Raw genomic sequence first — 18,475 nt, 5'->3', positions numbered from 1 at the left:
CTAAAATCACTACCCCCTTTCCCTCTCTACCCCCCCATGACTTCCTGCCCCAAACCAAATTACAGATAGGGAAGGAAATGATTTTACTCTTTTTATTCTGCTCATTAATTATTTAGATGGGGAAGATGAGAGAAAGGGGGTGCTACCACAAGGTTCCAGAGAACCAGGGGCACAAGTCAGTTTATTCTACCTTCTGTCTGAGGCAGGGTTTCTTTCTAAGACCCAGATGAAAGGAGAGAAAGTAGCTATATGGACTCAATTTGCTTCCGGACCTTTTCCAGAGCCTTTCTGTCCAGTTGTCGCTGACGAACGATGACAAGGCAAGCAAAAACCAAGGCCAGACCTATGACAGCCCCTTCAAATTTCCAGAATAAGCGTTGTTCCATTAGCGCTGAGCGGCAGCTGAGGGCAAGAAGAAACAGTTATCCCCAGAAAAGATCAGAGAGCCTCCCCATCTAATCTCTCTTCTGCTTCATCCTAATGAAGGTATCTCCAAGGGGAAGAGAGGAAACCAGAGTCAGCCTTCTAATGTGTTTACAATATATTAATCCCCCTCAAATATTTAATTTTTAGTGAGATAAACAGAGCTGGTACTAACTAACCAATTTTACTGGTAAGAAACCATAGGAGGAGAGCTGGGACTTGGGTTCAAGTAACTTGGCTCCAAATCCCCTCCCCTTTCCAATATGCCATGCTATCTCCAGAAGAAACAGAAAAGGCAGGACTGTTTACCTAAAGTCATAGGAGGATTCAAGAAGAGAAACAGCACTTACCTTTTGAACTCACTCCTCTTAGATGAGCTGCATGTTATTTTCTCCACGTATCCTGTGGAACCACACTCAGGGGTGGTTTTCTGCCAGGAGGAAAGCATCACAGCACATGTTAGGAAGGGGCAGCAGGAGACGCAGGGCACCATGAGCAGGTGTCCAAGTGCTATGGCTTGGGGCTGGTAGGCAACAGAGAACTAACGAGGAGTTCTCCTGGGCGGGTGACAGGGTGGTGTTTACATGACCAGGAGTACGTGTCAGTAAGAACGCTTCAGGCTCAACAGCCTAGGAGAGGCACGGGCAGGTTCTGGAGCCTACTAGACTAAAATTGAGCAGACCACGGTTAATAGCTGAACGTCGCCATTAACTTGGAAAGAAACAGGCACGTTTTCAGGAGGAAGACAAGTTCAGATTTGGACTTACACTGAGACTTCAAGGAAAAAACCAAAAGACAATGCAAAGGCACACCTTAGACAGTCACACCGTCCCAGTCTGATTCAGTGTCAGGAAAAAGGGAGAGAAAACTGATACTCACAGCCTGGAAATTAGAACATGGAGCACACTCTTCGGCCACCACAAACTCTTCCACCAGCCAGCACGGCAAATTTGAGGTGCTCACTAGAGAGGAAGAGAAATGCAAATCTCAGACTTCCGAAAATTCTGCCCTAAATTCTTCTCCCCTAAATTCTGCCCATCAACTTCCCAGCACAGTTGAATGCCCTCGTCCCACGTGGTACTGCCCTTTTCCACCTCATCTCTTGGAATATGGGAGGATGTCAAAACAAAATTATAGGAGCGACGAGTTCCAGACCATCACCCACCTGACAGCTTCTCTTCCCGCACGGGAGCCTCTGCTTGGCTGCAGCGGGGTGGGGGGGGGGTGGGGGGAAGGGGCAAGAGTCAGAAGCCAGGAAACAGGGAACCCCGACTCCACCTCCGCGGTCCTGGAACACGGGTAACGGGGACGGTACAATCCTCTCATCCCCTCCTTTCCCCTGCCCTCAGCCCCTCCTTACCAGAGCCTTAAAGTGAAAGCGCAGAGCAACCAGCAGAGGTGGTGGCCCTGGGGGAGGCCACGCCTCCCCGCGCCCGCTGGCATGGAGTGCTGTGTCGCACCTGTCGGGACAGAGGGACCTGCCTGACTGTCCTCGTGCCTCGGTCGGAACGCAGAGTCCGCGCTTACACGGCAGTCCTCCGAGAGGTTCCAACTCAGGGCTGCGAAATGCTGGAGTTGCCTATCAGATTAAAGGCTCTGTCAGTACGCCCCCATGGCCACGGCGAGAAAAGGCAACACGCATTTGTTGGGTAGGACCGTGAGTTTCCTTCTTCGACCGGTACGGTCCTGACGAAAGGCCGAGGAGGCGTACGGCCCTAGCATTCCCTCGGCTCAGCTTCCGCTCCCGGCGCGGCCATGTTGCGCGCGGAGGATCCTGGGCGCGGGCCCGTTTCCAGAGCTAGGCCAGTGATGGGAGACGGAGGCCAGCGGCTGGCCAGATGGGCCTCGTAGTCTTCCGCCCGCTGCTCCCTGGGAGTTGGATCTCCCTGCACTCGTGCGGCGCGTTGCGACCCATTGGCTTGGCGCACCGTTGCATTCTGGTCCTGGTAGTCTTTTGCGGGAACGGAGAAAATGGCGGTGATCAGGGTATCTTCGTTGCCGTAGCTCCCTGGGCTGTCACCCGTTTGCCCCTCTGGGCAACAGCGAGACATGAAAAGGAACGATACTTCGCCCTCTCAGGACTTTCCTCTCTCCTTAAAACCCGAGGACTCACAATTAAGCCTCCGATTTTCTGACACTCCTTCCTATTCCCATCTTGAGCAATGATCAAGGGGAGAAGCTGGGTTGGCATTCCAGAGATGAAGGCAAACCTGTTACTTTCTCTTCCCTCAAGGAGCAGCAATATCCGAAATGTGAATGTGAAGGCTTCCCCTGTCTCTGGGCTCCCACTCAGTTCTACTCAGATGGGACCTTGTTGTTGTTTAGTCGCTAAGTCGTGTCCGACTCTGCGACCCCGTGGACTGTAGCCCACTAAGCTACGTGTCCATGGGATTTAAAGATGCGAAGGAAATATTCATTAAAATACTTTGTTCTCTTCTATTGCTTCACACTTATATCATACCTTTTGATTTAAAGTTTAGTTCATTTTGATTCTCTTCTGTAATCCTGTGGAGTCAGTTGATATTGTCCCTGCTTTCCTAGTGGCTCAGAGGTTAAAGCGTCTGCCTGGAATGCGGGAGTCCAGGGTTCGATCCCTGGGTCGGGAAGATCCCCTGGAGAAGGAAATGGCAACCCACTCCAGTACCCTTGCCTGGAGAATCCCATGGAGGGAGAAGCCTGGTAGGCTACAGTCCAAGGGGTCACAAAGACTCTGACACGACTGAGCGACTTCACTTTCACTTTTCACTTTGTTTAATGAATAAGCTCAGTCTGTTACTTGTCAAAGATCATACAGCTAGTAGGGGAGCTGAGACCTAAGCCCAGACTTTTAACTTCCAGGCCACAGATTTGTGCCTGTTTTCCATCCCTGTGGAGTCAAACCTTGGCAGAATGTGGGTCGGGAAGAATCCCTGGATCAGGAAGATACCCTGGAGAAGGAAATGGCAACCTATGCCAGTGTTCTTGCTTGGAGAATTCCGTGGACAGAGAAGCCTGGTGGGCTACAGTCCATGGGGTCACACAGAGTCAGACATGACTGTGCAACTAACACTTTCAAGTAAATCTAGGCCCTATTAATAATCTGTATCCTGCCTCTCAAGATCAAAGAAATTATTCCCATACTTCTTCCTTGTTAATTCTGCTCCACACTCTGCTCCCTCAAGAAGTCTTTCTAGCCTAAAGGCTACAGCTACTCTTCCCCACAGCCATAAGGGCTAGAGCACTTTTGGAAATGAACATTATGTGTGGTGCGGACTCATGATGGTCCAATGAATAAGAATCCACCTGCTGATGCAGGGGACACAGGTTCAATCCCTGATCCTGGAAGATTCCACATGCCTCAGGGCAAGTAATCCCATGAGCCACAACTACCAACACCACACTCTGCAACTACTGAAGCCCAAGTGCTCTAAAGCCTGCATGCTGCAACTGCTGAGTCTGTGGGCCTGAACCCTGTGCTCCTCCACAAGAGAAACCACCTCAGTGAGAAGCCTGTGCACCGCAACGAAGAGTAGCCTCTACCTGCCACAACTAGAGAAAGCCTGGCACAACAACGAAGACAGCACAGCCAAAAAAACAAACAAACAGTATATCTGGTGCTATGTCCCATAAATTCTGTCTTCCCATCAGACTGAAATCTGACTGCTTAAGGACAAGAACTAACAGACTGGAAAGATCATTGGGTGGGAGATGAGAAAACAATACCCTGGTGAGGGCTGAGTTTTAATTTTGCTATTAATTTGTTCCTTTAGGTTACTATTTGTCTGTATATTATTTGTCAGTAGTTCTATGTGATAGAAAGTAGGGTATGGGGTTTTTCCCCTCAGTATTTTTTAGCTGTGATAAGTTTTGGTCAAAACATAGCATTCTGTTACTCCTTACTCAGTCCCACTAGTTGTACCAAGCAACTGAATAGGGTGTCTATGCTGAAACTGGATTTTAAAATATCCACTCTTGGGTATGACAAAGAGGCTGGTCAGTCTTCTTCCCGGGACTCACAAAATGCAAGTCTTTCCTCATCTCTTGAGTGAATTAAACTAGCTGGGCAGTTGAGTACAGAATTCAAACACAAGCCACAGATAATAAGGATTATTACCCCATTGAAGCTTAGATACTTAATTCATGTACCAAATTATTTTCTTAGTCCTTCTCCTGGCACTGTCAGACTCTTTTTTTCTGGGTGTTGTCTTTTACCAGCAGAAAGAGCAGCACACAAAAAGACTTTGCTGATGACTCCAGGGTTGTGCTATCCACTTCTCCACTGCAGGCTTGGGGATGTTTTAAATGCCTTGAACATCAATCATATCCTTGAGTAAAACTTCTAGTGGTACTTTGTCTAAACCAAACCTGATATTTTCATCATCTTGATCAAAGATCAAGTCTGTGAGATAATTTTGCTGTTTAAAAAAATACTGTGAATTCATTGCAGCACTATTTACAATAGCTAGAACATGGAAGCAACCTAGATGTCCATGGACAGATGAATGGATAAAGAAGCTGTGGTACATACATACAATGGAATATTACTTAGTCATAAAAGGAACACTTTTGAGTCAGTTTTATGAGGTGGATGAACCTAGAGCCTATTGTACAGAGTGAAGTAAGTCAGAAAGAGAAAAATACCATATACTAATGTATATATATGGAATCTAGAAAGATGGTACTGATGATATTATTTGCAGGGCAGCAACAGAGACACAGACATAGAAAACAGACTTATAGACACAGTGGGGTGGGGGGAGGGGGTGGTACCGGGAGGAAGGTAGGAAAGAGAGAGTGGGATATATGGAGCGAGTAACAGGGAAACTTAAATTACCATATGTAAAATAGATAGCCAATGGGAATTTGCTGTATGACTCAGGGAACTCAAACTAGGGTTCTGTAACAACCTAGAGGGATGGGATGGGGAGGGAGATGGGAGGGAGGTTCAAGAGGGAGGGGACATATGTATACCTATGGCTGATTCATGCCAATGTTTGGCAGAAACCAACACAATTCTGTAAAGCAATTATCCTTCAATTAAAAAATTAATTTAAAATTTTAAAAGAAATTGCAAATTTACTAATCAAACAGATGTAAATCAAAACATGTCTTTTCTTTTTCAAAGATTTAAAATATAAAAAAAAATAGTGCTGGCAAGAGCATATTTATATAATGTTGGTATAAGCATAAATTTATGGAGCATATTTAGAGAACTATAGAAATACTAATTAAAATGCAAATTCTACAAAACCATATAGTTATAAAATCTATTTGTTCAATTTTTTTTTCTGAATAAGCATTTGTACAGTGCAAATGCTATTTAGAAGACAATATTTTTTAAAAATATTGGAAACTAAAAAAAATACTGTAAAGAACAAATAGGGTCTATGTATACTTAAGGGAACTCAAGCCTAAGTTTCTTGTTCATGGTTCTTTTGCACGTCAGTAGTTTTGCTTCTTTGTTATTCAGTCGTTAGGGGCTGTTTTTGTTAAATTTTATTTGTCCCTCTTCCTTTAAGTACCACCCAGAGGTTATTTTAACTTGACCACTGTGCTTGGCACAGAGTAGATGCTCAATAAATATTTATGACTATATGAACCTTTTTTCTGTCTCATTTTCTTCTTCTATCAGAGCAGGTAATAATACTACTTTCTTAAAGGGATTTTTGGCAGAATCAAAGATGCTTGCTGAAATTAATGAATAAAAAATACTGGTTCTCCTGTTTCTCTGAGGCTAGGGTTATCACTCTCCTGGGGAGGCCCAGGAAAGAGTCCTTCTCTTTTAGAATCTCCTGGACAAGACTCTGCCTGCAAGGATCCTCTAAATCCCATATTGGAAAGAGGATGTACAGACTTTTAATTTCAGAGAATCTCTGCTCCTTGTCTCCCTCATCAATTAAACAGCTGGGGAAGGTCTGAGACCTGTAGACTAGGCATCACAGGAACACAGCCAGATTCAGGTAGACCAGCCACCTCAGAGACACAAGAATTAGGTTTATGGGTAGATAGCGATTCCGACAATGACAAAAGTTACCCAAACCAGGAACGTTTGTGCAAATGGTGGCCTTTAATACTGAGAAAGACCATGCAGAGTGACAGCATAGGACCAAACCTTCAGAGGGTGGTACTGAGCCAGCCTCTCTCAGGACCCTAAAGCCTGATCCAGTAACAATAAATCAACTATTTATTTACATTTATATTTGCCCTGGAAACCCAGAGAAGGTCTGAGGCCTAGGACAATCTATCTTCCTTTCTTCCTCCCTCTCTTCCTACTTCCTTTTCACCTTCTTCCACCTTCCCAATTCTTTTCCTTTTTCTTGCCTCTCCTTCCCGCTCTATCCTGCTTCCTTTCATTTCCTCTTTCTTTCTCTCTCCTTCCTTTTTTTCTTCTCCATATTCTCCCCATTCTTCTACCATCTACCCATCTCTACCCCTCCAAGCCCCATTTGCTATTTCTCCCCTACCAGCCCCTCAGCCCTGCCTTCCTCAGATCCAGTCTCCAGGCGTAGGGTGGAGAGGCAGAAAGGAGTCGTCAGGCCAAGGAGCACTTGTTGGTATTCTTCTTGTCACAAGTTTTCAGGTCAGTGCTGGGGGGCTTGTTGTTGTTTTTCTAGAGGGAGAAGGTGCAGGGTGAGAATGGCTGGCTGGGGCCATAAACTGAAGGAGATCCACCCTCACAGGAGTATTAGCATTGTTCCCCTCATCAGTTTTTACCCCTAATACACACACACTCTCACACACCCAGCTGTACTTAGCCCAGCACAACCAACTCACCAATCTCCGGCCTCCTGACTTGAGTAAGATGTCCCGTGCCAGGGAACTGAAAGCCTAACGGGGAAAGGCGAGATTGGTCAGGATAGGTTGAAGGGGAGCATGAGTCTGTCTTCCAATACTCTTTGGGGGTGAAGGATGGGGTGTGTCTCACCTCATCTACATTCATACTGGATTTAGCACTTGTCTCAAAAAATCGGATTCCATGCTCCCGAGCCAACTGCATGGGAAGAAGTGGTAAGAGGAGAGCTGGACAGAGGGCAGCGGCCAAGTCCTCTGCAATCCAGCCTCACCTTGGCCCTCCTGGCCCAGTTCTGGAACATTGCCCAACCAGCTCTTACCTTATCAGCCTGCTCCTTCTGCACCTTCCTCTTGGCCTCCATGTCACACTTGTTCCCCAGTAAGAGGCGCTCTACCCCAGCCGAGGCATTCTGGGAGCAAAGATAAGAGTAGAAGCTGGGTCCTGCTCATTTTCACAGTCTCCTCCATCCTCTAGGTTCTACCCAGTTCCCCTACCTCTCTGGAACTGTCCTCACCTCTTTGATGCTCTTCATCCAGTTCTGAATATTCTCGAAGGATTTCTCATCTGTGATGTCATATACTAGGATAATGCCCTGGGGAATGGCAGAGTTCACAATGGAGCCTTGTACAATATTCCCCTCTTCAGGCTTCCCACTGCCCTCTAAGTGACCCTGTAAATTCTATCCACAAGACTAATCACTAGGCCATATGGGGCCCTCTGCAACCCACACTATGCCCCTCCCCATTTTTCTCTGCCCCAACTCCTATCCCTCTGTAGTTGACATTCTATTGCATCATCCCTTGTCCAGAAATATGCTTCATACCATTGCTCCACGGTAATAGGCAGTAGTTATTGTCTTGAATCGCTCTTGGCCAGCTGTGTCCCTGAAGGGGTAGAATATTTCATGGGGTGAGATAGAGGTAAGAGATCTCCAAAGAGAGAATTCCACTCCCATCCCCTAAGAATTTAGCTTTTGCAACAAGGAGTGTTAAACAGAGTCAGGAAAACAATAAAGGGAAAAAGGGATAAGAGACTGTTGGGCTGATACTGAGCGAAGGTAAAGGCTGAAGAAATAGGTTTTATTGTTTACTTTGTGCCAAGCACTGTGTATACATCATTTATGTCATTTTACCTAATCTTCACTCTATCCTTGTGAGACATGTTTTACTGCCTCTACTTTACAGATGAGGAAACAGATTTAGAGAGGAGAAATAACTAATGAAGGTCATTCTGTAACAACAGGATTGAACCACATTCTCCTCTTGTCTATTGTATCATAATGCCTCCATTAAGCCTCTTACCACTTGACACCCTCAGGGTCTCCAGTTTCCTCAGGGTAGTCAGGTCAAACCTCTACTCTTGGCTTTAAGGGCTCTCCACTGGACAGAGAGTCAAGTCTTAATTTTGCTACTTGCTATTTAACTGTTGAGAGCTTGTATCCATATTATAGCTCAATAGACAGTTGAGCTAGACAGTTGCCAAGTTCAGAGGAGTCTCTGGGTCCAGGACAGACAACAGAATTATAACAAAGTTGAAAATAGTTGACTGAGCAGAGAGAGAGATGGAATGACATATGAATGAGGTGACAGAAATGGATTAGAAAATGTACTCGAAGGAGCGATGGGAAAGGAAGAGAAACAAAACTAAAGAGAAACTATAGTGTTATAGGAAATAAACGAGTAAGTCTGGTTTCGAAGTCCTGGGGGATTCACTCACCAGACCTGCAGTTTGATCTTTTTCCCCTCTATATCCACAGTGCGGATCTTGAAATCAATTCCTAGGGGTGGAGAGGGAACACTGAAATCCAGACACGTATTATGTGCATGTGCAAGTGTGTGGTGAGAGGGACAGGAATGGAGCAGCGCAGAGATTCTGCAGGGAAGGCACTTGGGGAGCAGTCTCGCAGGAAGTACAAAACTACGGGGATTTTCTCAAAGCTGTACTTGTATAGCAGGCGTATTGTTCTGACTTAGATCTTATAGACTTTGCGGGAAAGAAGATGATGAAAACTCTGCAAGGAGGCTGAAGGCCTTTAAGGCACTTCTTGGGTCCACTCAGCCACGCCAGCTGACAACTCTCTCAATTCAATCTGTCTCCCCCCAAATATTTCTTTCTAATTCCTTCTCCCTTCTGTTGTCGTAGAACCCTCTACTTTCCGTTCTCCCACATAGCCTCCTGACCCTACAGGGTGAAGAGCAAGGAAAAAGGAAGCTGATACCAGTCCATGCAGATTAATAGTATGCCAGGCTTGGAAACAAGAAAATTTGAGTCTAAACAAGATTCCCCTGCGACTGAAATATGAGAGAGGGATATTTTCCCCTCCACTTTCTAACCAGAATTGTCTTGAGACTCTCCTGGTCTTACTACACAGGCCAGAGGAGGTTAAGAACAATGAGGGGGAGGAGGGGAGACAATGTTTGTTTTTAGTGGAAACTTGTGTACCTCCCCCAAGCCAGTGAGGAGCTCCAGGGAGGAGGCTGAGTCACCTGACTGACTCAGAGACCCCAGAAGTCCCCTCAGTCCCACCTTCCTTAGCAGGCTGACTGCATATTCATGATCCCAGTCCTTGGGCCGCTCTCTGGCACACCCAGCCCCTCTGTGGCACCCTCCCCAAACCCCTAATAAGTTGAGGGGCAGAGAGACTGGAAAGTAGATGGTAAGGTGGGAATGCAGTGGGAGAGTCTGTAACTCAGTTGGGACAGAAAGAGGCTGGCAAAATTGGGAGACAGATGATCAGCGAAAGGGGGATACAGGAAATATGGAGAATGGATCAAGAGTTCTAGGTGGATGAGGGTGGGGGAAGAGGAGCTGAGAGGGAAGCAGACACGGGTTCATGTGAATTTGTGGGGACAAGGGAGACAGGTGGTCCCAAGAAAATAGGGGTTGGCGCAGGCACAGCTGAGGAGTAATCTGGAGGTCTCAGAGAGGTTAGAGGTTTGGGTACCATCCTGAGACATACAAGGGGGATGGGTCTGAGAGAGAGAGGCTGAGGGACTGGAGTCCAGAAGCCTGACTCTAACGCGGGCCACTAGTAATCCAAGAGCCTAGGAATGAGGGTATGGGGTAGTTGGGGATCTAGGATATGGCCAGTGGGCTCACCGATGGTGGAGATGTAAGTGTTGTTGAAGTTGTCCTCTGCAAAGCGAATGATCAGACAAGTCTTGCCCACCCCTGAGTCCCCGATCAGCAGCAACTTGAAGAGGTGGTCGTAGGCTTTGGCCATGGCGGACACTGGGGGTGCCGGGAGAGGGGTGGTGGGGAAGCGAAGGGCACCGGTAGGCGGGACTGGAGGGCTGGCAAAGGGAGCGGGCCCAGAGCCCCGGCCAGGAAGTTTTCCTCCCTCTCCGCCCAGGCTCTGGGAAAGAGGAGAGGCGGCACTCCTCCGGGCCCCACCCCGTGCCCGCCCATCCCTTTCAGCTGGCCTCCTCGGCCAGCCCAGCCTCCTGCTCTCTGGCCTTCCCTTCCCAGCCAATGCTGGCCTGTCTCCCTAGCCATTTTGAACAGTTTTTTGCTTACTACCATCCCCCTCTTTTGACTTCGCTCTTCCAGTCAGAAGCCAGAGAGGCTGGGGTGAAGTGGAGGTTTAATCAGAATGACCAGGGGAAGAGGAATTTTAGAGGAATTCGGGGAAAAGGAAAGTTTGGGGGAATAAGGGCGAAGGCCAGGGTAACACAGGAGTTGGCAAAAATTGGGGACTGATTTTTGAAAGGGGTACTCAAGAAAAATAGAATCCTTCTGGGGCAGTTCTAGAATTCTGGTGTTACTTTTCCAAGCCCTTAGTTTTAGAATCCCAACTCCTTTTGAAAAAAGCGGGATGGCTGAAGTTGGTGGCTATTTGTTGAGTCAGTCTGCCCCCTGGTGGAACAGAGTGAAAATTAAAATTAATTATACTATAGAATCAGCTCCAAAATTATACTATAGAATCAGCTCCACACACTCCCTCTCCCAGTCTCCAAGCCCACACACCGTTCACCTAGATTCATTCTGGAGCTTCATCTTGAACAGTCTTCCTTCTGGGAACCTGTGTATGAATTCTCTGACAGGCCAGCTCAGGAAGACAGAGATTGAGACTATACATGTCTGGTGTCATTCTCTTGATGAGATGTGGATCTTTTAACACAGTCTGGAGGCAGTACTCCTAACACACTAATGAACAGACTGTGAATGTGTAGCCTTGGCAACCAGAAAGCTGAAATATGGAGAACATGGCTACACAAAACCAAATTTATCTTTGCTTTGGAAAAAATATTCAAAATATCTGCTTTTCTAATAGCAGGTCAGTAGAGCAGCCCTTCTATAAACATAGTGCACTGGTTATGAAAAGGCATCTTTTGTCACTTCAGTTATCCTTGTCATACTCTGTGCCAATGTTTGTCCCTCTCAAACACAACTATTCAATCCTCTTCTATCCTTTATCTAACCACCCATTATGCCTCCAAGTTGTATTACAAAACGTGAGTATTCTCTACTTCTCCCTGATGGCCAAACCATCTCTCACTAGTGCTTAAAGCACTTATTCTTAAGTGCTTTAAGCTTAATTATTAAGCTTAATTATTCTTCAATTTTCATGGATTTGTCTGATAAAAGCCTATTAGTTCTTTTTCATCTTATTTTGTCTGAATCTGGACTTTTCATCCCCAGCAATAGACTATTCTTTTTCACCTCTCTAAATTGCTGCTGTTGTTTAGTTGTTAAGTTGTGTCTGATTTTTTTTTTTTTCCATGTCTGACTCTTTTGCGACCCCATGGACTGTAGCCCGCCAGGCTCCTCTGTCCACGGGATTTTCCAGGCAAGAATGGGAAGAGTGGGTTGCCATTTCCTTCTCCAGGAGATCTTCCTGACCCAGGGATTGAACCCAGGTCACTTATGCTGCTGTATACCTGCTTTCCCTGGAACCTCATCTCCACAGTACTCTCCCACTAGCTCTCAGAGCTTCCGCAATAATGCCTTTACCCTCCCCCCCCCAATTATGGTAGGCTTTTCCTGGTCTCTGGTTTTGTATTCACAAGCTCTTGCCTCAGCCTAGAATGCAGTTCTCCCAGACTGCTGCTTATTTAATTTCTTGTCTTTCGGTGTGCCGTGCACAGTCACTCAGTTGTGTCCCACTCTTTGCGACCCCATGGACTGTAGCCTGCCAGGCTCATCTGTCCATGGGATTTCCCAGGCAAGAATATCAGAGTTGCTGTTTCCTCTTCCAGGAGATCTTCCCGACACAGGGATTGAAACTGCATCCACTGCATGGGCAGCTGGATCCTTTACCACTGAGCCACCTGGGAACATGTCACTTCCTCAGAGGTTTTTCTCACCATACAGAAGGCTGAGAGATGAAGAACTGATGCTTTTGAACTGTGGTGCTGGAGAAGACTCTTGAGTTGTCCCTTGGACAGCAAGATTAGACCAGTCAATCCTAAAGGAAATCAACCCTGAATATTCATTGGAAGGACTGATGCTGAAGCTCCAATACTTTGGCCACCTGATGCAAAGAATGGACTCATTGGAAAAGACCCTGATGCTGGGAAAGACTGAAGGCAGGCGGAGAGGGGCAGGGCCAACAGAGGATGAGATGCAGGGCCAACAGAGGATGAGATGGTTGGATGGCATCACTGACTCAATGGACATGAGTTTGAGCCAGCTCTGGGATAGTGAAGGACATGGAAGGCTGGCCTGCTGCAGTCCATGGGGTTGCAAAGAGTCAGACATGACTGAGCAGCTGAACAACAACAGTAGTGTGCTGGAACCAATTATTACTGGCTCATGGAAACAGACTTCGCTTTCCAAATCCATGTTTAATGATGTAACACTGATAGTCTGAAACTGGCCAAGGTATTTCCTCCATTGAAATTAGCAAAGACAACAAATCAGGGCTCCCCTCCATAAAGTCAATGGTTAAACGTTTACCAGCGTATCCTTGACAAGAACTCACATCCCTTGTCCCATTCTATTCCTTTGGAATTAACCAGGTCCCCATATACCATTTGAGTCATTTTTGTTCCTCCTCTATGACAAACGGACATTTTAACCCTTTGATCGTTACTGTAGAAGATAATGATTTGGTTTTCTTTCTTTTCATTACCTGTCCAGAGTTTCAGTGATGCCAAGATTACAAATCTTGGAAAGGCAGTTCTGATGAAAATGTGGCGGAAAGGATGTGGGAATGTAAAGACAGAGTTGTGAAGATTAGCATTCAAAGCAGTCAGAACAATACAGAAGTGAGTGATGTAATAATTATTACAGAGAAAGATGGAAAGGAGAGAATAAAATTAACAACGGTTAGTCCTAGAAATAGGCTGAAAGTGCGGAAAAGATGAGAACTTACTTTTTTTATATTTACATTACTGAGTTGTTAAAAATGGGGAAACTAAACCAATTGAAAAATAGTAAAGAAATTTAACAAGTCACAGACATGACTCTGTTTTCCTAAGCAGTTTCTGTTGTTAAAGTGTAGCGCGAAATATTAAAAATGTCTATTAACCCCTTGACGGAGACCAGACACTGACCTTAAGATACCAAGCTCCCCCTTTTTGTCCGACATCTTAGCGAGGTTGCAGTGGCTGCAGCTGCTCTCCGGGTTTCGCTATGCCGCCCAAGGACGACAAGAAGAAGAAAGATGCCGGAAAGTCGGCCAAGAAAGACAAAGATCCAGTGAACAAATCTGGGGGCAAGGCCAAAAAGAAGAAGTGGTCCAAAGGCAAAGTTCGGGACAAACTCAATAACCTAGTCTTGTTTGACAAAGCAACATATGACAAACTCTGTAAAGAAGTTCCCAACTATAAGCTTATAACTCCAGCTGTCGTCTCTGAGAGACTGAAGATTCGTGGTTCCCTGGCCAGAGCAGCCCTTCAGGAACTCCTTAGTAAAGGACTTATTAAACTGGTTTCAAAGCACAGAGCTCAAGTGATTTACACCAGAAACACCAAGGGTGGAGATGCCCCAGCTGCTGGTGAAGATGCATGAACAGGTCCCACCAGCTGTACATTTTGAAAAATAAAACTTTATTACATCAAAAAAAAAAAAAAGATACCAAGCTCCCTCTCTTAACATGGCGACTCATCTGAGCCCTGTCATTTAGAGACCTTCCCAAAATGGCAGCCCCCCCCCTCGCCCCATCGCCCAAGACCGTGAGAGAACGACCTTCTCAACATGGCGGCGATAGGGCCTAACGTCATTTCCTGCGGGACGGCGAATTTAAGGATCAGGATTTCCGCTTCCGCCCCTTTCCGGCGGTGACGACCTCCTCACGAGAACATGCCTGTGAGTTCTTCGGCTAGGTTTCCGTGGAGATCTCGTTCTTCTGTCTGCACTCTGCTCTCACGCTGATTTGGGATCACAGAGGGCCCTCATTTGCCCTCCGCACTTCCCAGGACAAGTTAACTACAGGGGCCGCAGAGGCCAGCTGGGACCCGTGCTTGGACGGGAGCGGAGAGGCAATAAGATGGCGGCCCAGCTGCGCAGACACCAGGGGCGACAAGGGGAGAGCTCTCCCCGTTGTGTGGCAGTGGGGGCTGTTTTCGATCATCCATATTCACCATTGGTTTCTAAATCTCTACATTTCTGCCTCTGTTAGCTCGCAAAGGATCTTCTTCATCCCTCTCCAGAAGAGGAGAAGAGGAAACACAAGAAGAAGCGCCTGGTGCAGAGCCCCAATTCCTATTTCATGGATGTAAAATGCCCAGGTGAGGAGATAACATGTACTAGTGGGGAAAGCACTGAATCCCACGAGTTGAAAAAAGGTATCCGTGAAGCCCTAATGTATTCAAATTTGAATGTTAGAGATGAGTAAAATTTTGCACTTTAGGAGGAGTGATCCAGAGAGATTCCCCTTCAAAACTCTGTAGACCACAACGTTTGTGTTGGGAAAACACTGGAATGATAATGTTTGGGTTCTGTGGTAATTTATGTACTTCTTCCTGGCGGCAAAGGGGTGGATATGTTGACCAGTTACTGAGCATGTCTCCTCACCAAGTACAGGGTTTTTTCTCTTTGACTTTTGAATCATTTTTTGGATGATGTTGTTTACTCAAAATCCATAGGTTGGGGCACATGGTCGAGGTTGCTTTTGAGTTGACTTTGATGTATACCTAGAGCCAGATAATGAAGTTTAGATTAGGAAAGTAAATCCCAAGAATTTTCATAGCATACTTGTTTTACAGTTAATGCCTGACATCATATGTTTAAGTGAAGAAAGGTTTGGGAGGAAAAAGGGTAACTCCTTGATGTTTTCCCCCCAGGATGCTATAAAATCACCACCGTCTTTAGCCATGCACAAACAGTAGTCTTGTGTGTTGGCTGCTCTACTGTCCTCTGCCAGCCTACAGGAGGAAAAGCGAGGCTTACAGAAGGTAAATGGTTTAATGTAATTTTTATACTTTTTTTTCTTATGTCTACCAAATGCATAATCGGGAAACATTCATCTTAAAATGCTACTGTCTAAAGCTGGGTGGTAAAAGGGCTTCATATGAGCTGAATCCCATGTCTAGTGACTAGGTAGAAGCTTAAAGAGTTGAAGAAAATACAAATGTAGGTTTTCTATGGGTTAGAGGCATTTTGTGGGGTTCAGGTAGGGTAAGTAGGCTGCTATCAGTTAACCTTTGGAACTTTTTTTTTTTTTTTGGCAGGATGCTCTTTCAGACGGAAGCAGCACTAAAAGTACCCTGTATCAAGATGAACGGGAAACCATCCCAATAAACACGTTTTGGATACATCCTGTTTACTGTCTTGTTTTACTTCTAGGAGGTTCCTACCTCACGTATTCAGGGGCAACCAGAAGAGTGGATTCTAGAGTCATTTGGGGCAAGTAAGTGGCCAAGAACTTAAAAAGTCCATTTGGGACATTGCTATCCCTAGGTTCATGGAGTAAATCTGCAGAGCTTGATTAAAAACTGGAATAGTATGTAAATGGGGTATTTCATTTTACTTTTATGTTTTCTTAGAATTAAGAACTGACAATTGATATTTAAAACACAGTCTAGCACGCCACTTAATATAAAACAGCTTAGGATGCTTTATTTACAGTTCTCAGAAGCCTTGTTTGGAGGTGTGTGAATGTAGAGGTTGCTGCTGATCTGGGGCTAGAAATCTCCAGTCCCCTATAGTTAAAGACTTGTCCAAGCAGAGGTTAGTGTCTTATACTCCACAGCCAGTGCTGTAGCCGATTCTGGGCTGGTGGGGGGTGTGGACTCAGGAGCGGAGGGGGAGAACGTGTGGATGTGTAAGAACCTAAGAGGAAAGGAAATAAAAGAAGGATGAATAGAGGTGAATGAGGGTGGTACCTGAGTTTTTCGGAGATAACAGATGGTGATTCTTTACCTGACTGTGTACCTAGAGTTGGCACGTAAACAACTGGAACTGTCTGCATCTTGTTTAGGAAGGCATTGTATGCTGGAAAAAGAATAAGATGTCAACAAGGAGATCTCTTCTCACTGGAGGAAGGCCTTAAGGGTCAAGTCCATTCTTAAGTATTGCTATAAAAAAAGTAAGGCTTCAAATTAAATAACACTGTACTTAACGGGAAGTTTTTATTCAGTGATTTTCAGAGGTATTCAACTTACGGCTGAAAGATGGGAAATGTACGTGTAGATAATAGTATGTGTTCCGTTGCTTGAATCATCTATTGCTATGTATTTGAGCAAAACTAGCTATCATCTAAAGTTTAGCAGTGATTTCCACTTCTGAGTGGTAGCTGTTTGCTGCATGCAGTTTATTGCTTCTCAGTAAATTGGGCAGGATCTTTGGTCCACCAGGAGACTAAGGGTAGGGAGGCTAAGTCAGTTTCAATTGCATGTCCCAAATTAGATGTGATATAAACAGCTAATTTTCATCCTCATTTAGTTTGTGAAATGAAGGCAGTTTCCAAGTCTAAATTCTACGGTGCTGAATATAAGGACTCCTTACCTAGAAAGAGGAAAGCTGTTGATGCCAGCATCACAAAGAGGGTAAAAAGGAGACTCTGGTAAGAACCTGCAAACTTCTGGAGAACACCTGAACCGTCACATTGATCTACGCGTTGGCAGAATAAAAGAAGATAGTTTTTTTAATATATACAGGACAGATGTTGCATTTAAAAATTGTATGCTTCTGAGATATCTAGCTGAAGCACTCAAAACTTAGCCCTCTAGGAAATTCTTTTTGTTTCTTACCAGAGAAAAAGGGGTGAACTGTACTTGGTGCCTCTACCTTTTTGGCTTTTTATCACTAACATAATAAACTACAATTCTTAAGCCTTTTCAGCTTCCAAAAGAATGTTTAAATTCTCTGCCACTGTAAAATGCCTGTTATCTCTCCTGTGTACTTTAACTCCAAGTGACATCCTTCAACTTGTAATCCCTCTAACCTGAAACAATGACCCAGGAGCCACTTGTCCTTTTTTATTCAGCTATCATTTCTAGGGAACATGATTTGTATATAAATTTGTCCTCAATAAAAGTTAAGACATGTCTTTTGAAGCATACTTTCTCTTGGTTATTTCGAATTCTTCAGTGTCTAGAAATGAACTCTTCCTGCCTCACCAAATTGCCATTCCAGATAAACTGTCACCAGGCCCTTATACATAGTTCCTGTTCTGCAACCCTTGTATAGGCCCTCTACCTCTGGGCTCTTAACTGCTCTTAACCTCTCTCTAAACTCTGTTCACAACTGTTGAACAACTTCGCACTGTTAAACTGCTTTACTCTGAAGAATAATTTGAGGTTGCTTGTACTGAAAAAAAAGGTGGGGGCTTCACTGGTGGCTCAGATGGTAAAGAATCTTCAATGCCTGGAAACCTGGGCTTGATCCCTGTGTTGGGAAGATCCCCTGGAGGAGGGCATGGCCACCCCCTCCAGTATTCTTGGCTGAGAAATCCCATTGGCAGAGGAGCAGAGCCTAGCAGGCAACAGTCCATGGGGTCACAAAAGAGTTGGACATGACTTAGCGACTAAACAAAACAACATACTAAAATCTCCTCCCTGATCTGGTCCCAACACTGGAAGTCCAAATAAATCAAGAGGTATATTAACTTAGGACACCCCTTTGTTGTGTCTACATTGAACTAATTCCTGTCTTAATTGGGCCCTGTTTTAAATACCTACTTGTTCCTGCAAGTAGGTATCATGCTTGTATGAGTGAACTTAAGATTGGGTTGCATATTTGTAGCAAAAATAACAGTGTACTGTTAGTTTGTGCCCTCATCACTTAAGAACGTGGTGATTCTTCAGTCTCAGTCATGTCCGACTCTTTGCGACCCCATGAATCGCAGCATGCCAGGCCTCCCTGTCCATCACCATGTCCCGGAGTTCACTCAGA

The 18,475-nt window shown here is 45.3% G+C and overlaps 5 protein-coding genes across 5 annotated transcripts in view; 2 read left to right on the top strand and 3 right to left on the bottom strand.

Moving 5' to 3' along the window:
- Window positions 1–78: 78 nt before the first annotated feature.
- Window positions 79–2,729, bottom strand: JTB (jumping translocation breakpoint). Its single transcript, XM_027532732.1, has 5 exons — window positions 1,784–2,729; window positions 1,589–1,626; window positions 1,303–1,385; window positions 774–853; window positions 79–402 (listed from the first exon to the last, which is right to left on the bottom strand). Exons 1-5 carry the CDS (start codon window positions 1,864–1,866, stop codon window positions 246–248), a joined length of 441 nt encoding a protein of 146 aa, XP_027388533.1. The 5' UTR covers window positions 1,867–2,729; the 3' UTR covers window positions 79–245.
- Window positions 2,730–6,449: 3,720 nt separating this feature from the next.
- Window positions 6,450–10,565, bottom strand: RAB13 (RAB13, member RAS oncogene family). The gene is made up of 8 exons (XM_027532632.1): window positions 10,295–10,565; window positions 8,912–8,972; window positions 8,019–8,079; window positions 7,710–7,787; window positions 7,515–7,604; window positions 7,328–7,393; window positions 7,177–7,230; window positions 6,450–7,012 (listed from the first exon to the last, which is right to left on the bottom strand). Exons 1-8 carry the CDS (start codon window positions 10,416–10,418, stop codon window positions 6,935–6,937), a joined length of 612 nt encoding a protein of 203 aa, XP_027388433.1. The 5' UTR covers window positions 10,419–10,565; the 3' UTR covers window positions 6,450–6,934.
- A 3,141-nt stretch (window positions 10,566–13,706) lies between these two features.
- LOC113886395 (40S ribosomal protein S25) lies at window positions 13,707–14,211 on the top strand. Its single transcript, XM_027532573.1, has one exon. The coding sequence runs from the start codon at window positions 13,772–13,774 to the stop codon at window positions 14,147–14,149; it is 378 nt and encodes a 125-aa protein (XP_027388374.1). The 5' UTR covers window positions 13,707–13,771; the 3' UTR covers window positions 14,150–14,211.
- Window positions 14,212–14,337: 126 nt separating this feature from the next.
- Window positions 14,338–15,896, top strand: RPS27 (ribosomal protein S27). Its single transcript, XM_027532597.1, has 4 exons — window positions 14,338–14,446; window positions 14,760–14,868; window positions 15,424–15,534; window positions 15,811–15,896. Exons 1-4 carry the CDS (start codon window positions 14,441–14,443, stop codon window positions 15,837–15,839), a joined length of 255 nt encoding a protein of 84 aa, XP_027388398.1. The 5' UTR covers window positions 14,338–14,440; the 3' UTR covers window positions 15,840–15,896.
- Window positions 15,897–16,172: 276 nt separating this feature from the next.
- NUP210L (nucleoporin 210 like) overlaps window positions 16,173–18,475 on the bottom strand; it is a 99,676-nt gene continuing 97,373 nt past the window's right edge. Inside the window, exons 38-40 of the mRNA XM_027532137.1 lie at window positions 17,087–17,191; window positions 16,502–16,573; window positions 16,173–16,411 (exon numbers count right to left, since the gene is read on the bottom strand). Of these exons, the coding sequence (XP_027387938.1) occupies window positions 16,311–16,411; window positions 16,502–16,573; window positions 17,087–17,191 (278 nt within the window). The 3' untranslated portion in view covers window positions 16,173–16,310. The remainder of the gene's footprint in view (window positions 16,412–16,501; window positions 16,574–17,086; window positions 17,192–18,475) is intronic.

This window comes from Bos indicus x Bos taurus, chromosome 3 (genome assembly GCF_003369695.1).
Source record: "Bos indicus x Bos taurus breed Angus x Brahman F1 hybrid chromosome 3, Bos_hybrid_MaternalHap_v2.0, whole genome shotgun sequence".
NCBI classification, from domain to species: domain Eukaryota; kingdom Metazoa; phylum Chordata; class Mammalia; order Artiodactyla; family Bovidae; genus Bos; species Bos indicus x Bos taurus.
This window is presented reverse-complemented; position numbering and strand designations above follow the sequence as displayed.

Excerpts from the sequence above, each read along its gene's own strand:
- JTB (XM_027532732.1), bottom strand. The coding sequence starts at position 1,866 with ATGCCAGCGGGCGCGGGGAGGCGTGGCCTCCCCCAGGGCCACCACCTC. Across the intron at positions 1,627-1,783 it reads GCTTTCACTTTAAGGCTCTG|CCAAGCAGAGGCTCCCGTGC; the intron begins GTAAGGAGGGGC and ends ACCCCGCTGCAG. Across the intron at positions 403-773 it reads AAGAGGAGTGAGTTCAAAAG|CTGCCGCTCAGCGCTAATGG; the intron begins GTAAGTGCTGTT and ends TCTTGCCCTCAG.
- RAB13 (XM_027532632.1), bottom strand. The coding sequence starts at position 10,418 with ATGGCCAAAGCCTACGACCACCTCTTCAAGTTGCTGCTGATCGGGGAC. Across the intron at positions 8,080-8,911 it reads AAGATCAAACTGCAGGTCTG|GGACACAGCTGGCCAAGAGC; the intron begins GTGAGTGAATCC and ends CTACCCCTTCAG. Across the intron at positions 7,231-7,327 it reads CCAGTATGAATGTAGATGAG|GCTTTCAGTTCCCTGGCACG; the intron begins GTGAGACACACC and ends TTTCCCCGTTAG.
- LOC113886395 (XM_027532573.1), top strand. The coding sequence starts at position 13,772 with ATGCCGCCCAAGGACGACAAGAAGAAGAAAGATGCCGGAAAGTCGGCC.
- RPS27 (XM_027532597.1), top strand. Across the intron at positions 14,869-15,423 it reads CATGGATGTAAAATGCCCAG|GATGCTATAAAATCACCACC; the intron begins GTGAGGAGATAA and ends TTTTCCCCCCAG. Across the intron at positions 15,535-15,810 it reads AAAAGCGAGGCTTACAGAAG|GATGCTCTTTCAGACGGAAG; the intron begins GTAAATGGTTTA and ends TTTTTTTGGCAG.